Below are 7,500 nucleotides of genomic sequence, written 5' to 3'. Positions count from 1 at the left end.
CACCCTTGACACAGTTTCTGAGCAGACGCCCGTCACACATCCTGCCAAACCCCCTCCCTCCCTCCCTCCCTCCCCCCCTCCCTCTATAGAAAACCTTCCTCCCATTCTCAAGGCGTGCTCATTCTCACTTCCTGTTTTTTTGTCCCCCAAGACACACTGACACACAGACAGACACACAGACACAGACAGACATCCAGATATATCCGTCTCAGATTGCTTATGGTGCATACTGAACCCCAGGAAATAACTGATTTGACACCTAATAAACAGAAGTGACTGGAGCACTTTGTTTTTCAAAAGGAGCCAGCTGGTTTGTTAATGCAATAACCCGTTTCATAACTGGCACTGTACATGAACTCTCGCTCGAATTCATCATGCATCACGAACAGGCTCGAGAAAGCTCCTAATAGGATGGCCGTTAAAATATCAGGTTTTGGCAGGAAAGGAAAGATCTGGCTCTATTTTGTTAATAGCAAAGCATATCTTAATGTTAATGATCTGACTCCGAGTCATTTCATTAACACGATGCGAATGTCATTATGTTATCGAGTTTGGCTGATTAGTGCCAGAATGATCGAATGGAAGGAACCAAACGAGGGTTTAATAATACCGTAAACTTCTTCGAATGATGACAAGGCGAATACTTCATTTGAAAAAACGATACATTCTACCCTCAATGGTGAAGAGGGATGACCACAGTCTTAACAGTTCAACTGGGATCTCACACCAAGGCTAGAGAGAGAGAGAACTGTTCCCCTGCCTGCTGCTTTTATAGACCAGTCTATTTCAACGAGGAGCTGCTTTCCAAGGAGAACCAATGAGACCACATCTGATCACTTCTATTGGATGACTCCACCACCACATGGTTAACTTACCAGACTGGCTTGTAAAAAACATCACAGAGAGAGATCAGTCGTTTGGCGCGTTGGGTTGGGGGTGTGTGTGTGTGTGTGGGGGGTGGGGGGGGGGCTCAAGGAAAGGGCAGCTGAATTGATGTCTCCCCCCTTCAGTGTTATGAAAAAGTCTCATTAAAATGCCCCGTGTGTGTGTGTGTGTGTGTGTGTGTGTGTGTGTATGTGTGTGTGCGTGTGTCTGTCTTTCTGTGTGTGTGTGTGTGTGTGTGTGTGTGTGTGTGTGCCTGTGTTTATGTGCGTGCGTGTGTCTATCTTTCTGTGTGTGTCTGTGTGTGTGTGTGTGTGTGTGTGTGTGTGTGTGTGTGCATGTGTATATGTGTTTATGCGTGTGTGTGGCAGGAGTGTCAGCGCGCGTGTGCGTGTGTGTGTGCATGTGTGTGTGTGTGTGTGTGTGTGGCAGGAGTGTCAGCGTGCGTCCTCACACCCTGTCAGCTCCCTCCTCACCTCTTCCACACGGTGGCTGACAGGTGGCAGACCGGCCCTGCCCTGCCCGCTCCAGCCCGTCCCTCTCTACCGTGGACCGGCAGGTGACCTGGGGCGGGTCTCACACATGCCTGGCCCCCGGCCCGAGCGTTAGACCTGGGGGCACCGCCGTGGCATTGTAACACCGTGGCCAGCAGGGCCGGAGGAGGAGGCGGTGGTGTAGGGATGACAGGTCCTGCTGATGGAGTGTTTCAGGCTGGCTGTCGACCAGGGTCTTTGTGTGTGTGTCTGTGTGTGTGTGTGTGTGTGTGTGTGTGTGTGTGTGTGTGTGTGTCGACCAGGGTCTTTGTTTTACTGCTCCACCAGCTCTGGAGTGCTGCTGCTGAACCCAGACGCTTTTAACTTGGCACCGAGAGAGAGGCGGACATTACTTAACCAGACAGCTCTCTCTCTATTTCTCCCTCTCTCTCTCTCCCTCTCTCTCTATTTATTGATCTATCTCTCTCTATCTCTTCGGTCTATCTATCACTGTATCTCTCTCTCTCGCTCTCTATCTATCTATCTATCTATCTATTTATTGATCTATCTATCTATCTATCTGTCTATCTATCTGTCTGTCTGTCTGTCTGTCTGTCTGTCTGTCTGTCTATCTATCTATCTATCTATCTGTCTATCTATCTATCTGTCTGTCTGTCTGTCTGTCTATCTATCTATCTATCTATCTATCTGTCTATCTATCTATCTGTCTGTCTGTCTGTCTGTCTGTCTATCTATCTATCTGTCTGTCTGTCTGTCTGTCTGTCTATCTATCTATCTATCTATCTATCTATCTATCTGTCTATCTGTCTGTCTGTCTGTCTGTCTGTCTGTCTATCTATCTGTCTCTATCTATCTATTTATTTATTGATCTATCTCTCTCTATCTCTTCTGTCTATCTATCACAGTATATATCTCTCTCTCTCTCTCTCTCTCTCTCTCTCTATCTCTCATATCATGAAGTTATGAAAATAAAAATGGATTAGTGGGTTGTCATTTCATTTTACAGGAAGCTCTGCAGACCCTCTCCAGATCTCCAGACTGACACGAACACTCACTCTCTATTTAAAGCAGACACACACACACACACACACACACACACACACACACACACACACACACACACACACCGCACACAGACAGACAGACTTTCCATTAATTCATCATTTATATATCTGTCTGAGATTGAGGGAGGGAGAAATGGCAGGGGGTTTGAAAGTCACACTGACGTGAACATGTGAATGTTTTGTCTCCATAGGTTGGTACCGGGGGTTCGTCCTGAAGAATCCAAATGCCAAGGTGAATACGCCTCTATTGTGTGTGTTACAGAGGCTGTCAGTGAGCCTGCTATTTTCAAATGCAGAATGATCTGCCCGCTTTGATCTGAGAGCCTTCTGCTGTGAGCAGTTCAATAGGGAGCGACTTGCAGTTGAATAACGATACAATGACAGACACACACACACACACACACACACACACACACAGGCACACACAAACACATGCACACACAAACACATGCACGCAGGAACACGCACACAAACGCAGGAACACACACACACAGACACACACACAAACACACACGCAGGCACACACAGATACAGACACAGACACACCTATCCACGCAGATAAACAAACGTGTTGTATTGATCAACTACCCACACTAACCTCTTGCTGTAATAGTCGTGGGCTTCAGTGATACAGATTTAATTACATTTACCTTTCATTAACTCTCTCCCTTTAGGGTATTTTCCCATGCAGTTACGTTCACTTGAAAAATGCCCATATCAAGAACAAAGGGTGAGTACTGTGTGTGTGTGTGTGTGTGTGTGTGTGTGTGTGTGTGTGTGTGTGTGTGTGTGTGTGTGTGTGGCTGTTTCTGTGTGTGTAATGTCTATATTTTTCTGTGTGTGTGTGTGTGTGCCTCTTTCTCTATCTCTCTCAGTATTGTAATGTGTGTCTGTGTCTGTCTGTGTCTGTGTCTGTCTGTGTCTGTGTCTGTCTGTCTGTGTCTGTGTATGTCTGTCTGTGTCTGTGTCTGCGTCTCTGTCTGTGTCTGTGTCTGTGTCTGTGTCTGTGTCTGTGTCTGCGTCTCTGTCTGTGTCTGTGTCTGTGTCTGTGTCTGTGTCTGCGTCTCTGTCTGTGTCTGTGTCTCTGTCTCTGTCTGTGTCTGTGTCTCTGTCTCTGTCTGTGTCTGTGTCTCTGTCTGTGTGCGTCTCTGTCTGTGTGTGTTGTGTCTCTGTCTGTGTCTGTGTCTGTGTGTGTGCCACAGTGTTATTAGGCCTGTCAGTCTGAGGGTGTTTAAGGAGGGTCTGTCTAGGCGCCCGGGTAGATAAACATGAGATGAATGTTCTCAATCTAACAGAGGTTAAGAGCTGCTCTCAGCCTCTCAGCATGATGTGGCGCAGGTATCAGTGAGGAGTGTGTCTGCCTGCCTGTGTGTGTTTGTGTGTTTGTGTGTTTGTGTGTTTGTGTGTGTGTGTGTGTGTGTATGTGTGTGTGTGTCCGGGTGTGTGAAATAGCGACTATGATTGTTTTCCTGCTTGGGTAGGTAATGTGACGTGTGCATGTGTGTGTGTGTGTGTGTGTGTGTGTATGTGTGTGCGTGTGCGTGTGCGTGTGCGTGTGCGTGTGTGTGTGTACACCAAGGGCCCTATTATGCACTTCATCAATAAGACGAGGCGGTAGATCTAAACTTAAGACGTGGAGGCGTGGTCAAGGCCACTTTGCTATTATGCGTGCTGTAGTGGGCGCCTAAAACCCGGCGCTAAGCAAAGAAATTAGTCATGGGTGTGTTTTGGGCGTCTTCTCAATCAACCCAATCAGCGTGCCAGGTGCCATTCCCTTTAAGAACCGGCTGCGTTGAGTCATTAGCGCTATGCTATTATGGAAGTCCTAAGAAGGAGGTCAGCGCGCTTCTCTGCCTCTCCCTTCTGAAATAAAGCATTTATACTGTGACCGTAATTGACGTCTTGCCGTGGAGCCACGTGCGTGTTCATGTGTGCCCACATGCATGCGCAAACCGCGGAGGCGCGCTCGTGTTTCAAAACGTGCATGAAGTCTAAACGTAAGAACTTTTCAAACCACTTCTTAGCGATAGGAGCAAAGTCAGATCGCATAATAGCAGGGGCGCCTAGTGCACTTCATTAACATATGAACACTCCCACAATGAGCAATATATGCACGGGAGTTTTACGTCTTATGTGTGGGCGCCTATCGACACCTGCATAATAGCAGTAGCGCGTATGAAGCGCATAATAAGGGTGGCGGTAGGTCTTAACCTGGCGGTGCGTCTTAATTAACACTTAAGACGGCAAGTTAAGAAGTGCATAATAGGGCCCCAAGTCTCTTGGCTCGGTAATCTCTTCACATGGGCTCTCCTACCGCAGCTACGCAGACGACACTCAACTCTTCCTGTCCTTCCCCCCGTCTGATGTACACGTGGCAACCCGTATCTCAGCATGTCTCGCTGACATTTCAACTTGGATGGCTGACCACCATCTCAAGCTCAATCTTAACAAGACCGAGCTCCTCTTCATCCCCGGGAAAGCCTGCCCTCTCCAAGACTTCTCCATCACAGTGGAGAACTCTACTGTAACCCCCTCCCTGACAGCCAAGAACCTTGGAGTGATCCTGGATAACCGACTATCCTGTGCGGAGAACATTGCAGCAACGGCTCGCTCCTGCAGATTCTTCCTCTACAACATCAGAAGGATACGACCATTCCTTACCAGAGAGGCAGCGCAACTCTTGACCCAGGCACTGGTCATCTCCCGCCTGGATTACTGCAGTGTACTCCTGGCTGGCCTCCCCGCTTCAGCCATTAGACCTCTGCAGCTCATCCAGAATGCTGCTGCCCGGCTGGTATTCAACCTCCCCAAATACTCTCATGTCACCCCTCTCCTTCGCACCCTGCACTGGCTCCCGATAGCAGCTCGCATCAGATTCAAGACCCTGGTGCTTGCATACCAGGCAGCTAAAGGGACAGCCCCTGCCTACCTGAAGGAAATGGTAACCCCCCAAACCCCTGCCCGCTCACTCCGCTCCTCCACCTCAGCTGGCCGACTGGCCCCACCTCCTCTACACAGCAGTCGGGCTGCCCGATCACGTCTCTTCACAACACTGGCTCCCCGCTGGTGGAATGAGCTCCCCACGGCTGTCAGAACGGCAGAGTCACTACCCATCTTCCGTCGTAGACTGAAGACCCATCTCTTCAGGTTACATCTTAACTGCTCCTCCTGAGACATCTTCTGACCCTCACCACTACGTCTCCTAAAGACACCCGCTTTCCCCTCTACTGTGTCCCTAAGAACTTCTATTGCCCCCCTTGTACTGTTTCTCAGTTTCTCCAGTAATAAAAAATAAATAAAAAATAAATAAAAAGTTTTAGTAGAAGGCGATAATAGGGAGAAGGCTTTTCCTTCTATCAGTGGCCCCGGGCCCGAGCTAGAGTACTCTTCCTGCAACGAATGGTGGACTGCTGATTCACATGCTTAGTATTCAAATGTATTGATTGTAAGTCGCTTTGGAATAAGGCGTCTGCTAAATGCCAAAAATGTAAATGTAAAATGTGTGTGTGACCCACAGGCAGTTTGAGACTGTCATCCCAACAGAAGACTCTGTCATCACTGAGATGACCTCCACTCTGAGAGACTGGGGCGCCATGTGGAAGCAGCTTTATGTGGTAAATATACTGTATACTGTGTTCAACACACACACACACACACACACACACACACACACGCACACACACGCACACGCACCCACACACACAAAAGAAGATTGAGGAATGCTTCCTGAGCAACGACTCCAGGCGGATGTGGCAGGGGGTTCAGCACATGACAAACTTCAGAGCCAACAGGCTCACAGCCGCAGAGGACGACCCCCTGCTGGCGGGAAAGCTGAACACCTTCTACGCCCGGTTCGACGAGGGGCGAACGGAGGTAACCACAACACAAACACCACTCTCTCCAGCTCTCAGCAGCCTCACCCTCACAGAGCATGAAGTGAGACGCGTGCTGAAGGCGGTGGACCCCAGGAAAGCCTCGGGGCCGGATGGCGTCCTGGGACGGGTGCTGAGGGACTGCGCCGACCAGCTGGCCGGGGTTTTCACCAACATCTTCAACCAGTCCCTGTCCCAGGCCACCATCCCACCCTGCCTGAAAACCTCAACTATCATCCCAGTCCCGAAGAAAAGCACGGTGAGCTGCCTAAACGACTACCGCCCGGTGGCACTCACACCAATCATCATGAAGTGCTTCGAGAAACTAGTCCGGGCCCACATACTCACACGCCTCCCGCCCAACCTGGATCCATACCAGTTCGCCTACAGAGCCCACAGGTCCACAGAGGACGCCATCGCGACGACTCTCCACGCCACTCTATCCCACCTGGAGAGGGGAAACAGCTACGCGAGACTGCTCTTTGTGGACTTCAGCTCCGCCTTCAACACCATCCTTCCAGACAGGCTAGTGACCAAACTACTAGACCTGGGTCTATCACACTCTATATGTGCATGGATCAAGGACTTCCTGACCGACCGCCCCCAGAGGGTGCGGGTGGGCCCCCACACCTCCACAGCCCTCAGACTCAGCACTGGGTCCCCCCAGGGCTGCGTGCTAAGCCCCATCCTCTACAACCTCTACACCTACGACTTCACCCCCGTCCACCCCAGCAACTCCATCGTAAAGTTTGCAGACGACACCACCGTGGTGGGATGCATCTCGGGGGGGGACGAGACGCCGTACAGGGATGAGGTAGAGCAACTGAGCAAGCTGTGCAAGGTTAACAACCTGCTGCTGAACAAGTCAAAGACCCAGGAAATCATCGTAGACTTCAGGAGGAAAAAGTCCGAGATCCAGCCCCTGCTCATCGACGGAGAGAGCGTGGAGAGAGTCTCAACCCTCCGATTCCTGGGGGTGCACATGCAGGATGACCTGACCTGGAAGGACAACACAAAAGCCACCATCAAGAAGGCACAACAGCGGCTATACATCCTGAGAGTCCTCAGGAAGGAACACAGCAAGCAGGAGATACTGGTGACCTTCTACCGCGGCGCAGTGGAGAGCATCCTCACCTACGGCATCTGCAACTGGTTCTCCAGCTGCACAACCGCGGAGAGAAATGCGCT

At 50.2% G+C, this 7,500-nt stretch overlaps 1 protein-coding gene across 1 annotated transcript in view; it reads left to right on the top strand.

Annotated features, from left to right (window-relative positions):
* dock4b (dedicator of cytokinesis 4b) overlaps window positions 1–7,500 on the top strand; it is a gene marked incomplete at its 3' end in the record, with an annotated part of 139,743 nt that overhangs the window by 23,191 nt on the left and 109,052 nt on the right. Inside the window, 3 exon segments of the mRNA XM_080538654.1 lie at window positions 2,632–2,672; window positions 3,115–3,170; window positions 5,958–6,054. Coding sequence (XP_080394780.1) covers window positions 2,632–2,672; window positions 3,115–3,170; window positions 5,958–6,054 — 194 coding nt within the window.

This window comes from Nansenia antarctica (genome assembly GCF_963989245.1).
Source record: "Nansenia antarctica genome assembly, chromosome: 8".
NCBI classification, from domain to species: domain Eukaryota; kingdom Metazoa; phylum Chordata; class Actinopteri; order Argentiniformes; family Microstomatidae; genus Nansenia; species Nansenia antarctica.
The sequence above is the reverse complement of the archived record's forward strand: the minus strand, read 5'-3'. Positions and strand labels throughout refer to the sequence as shown.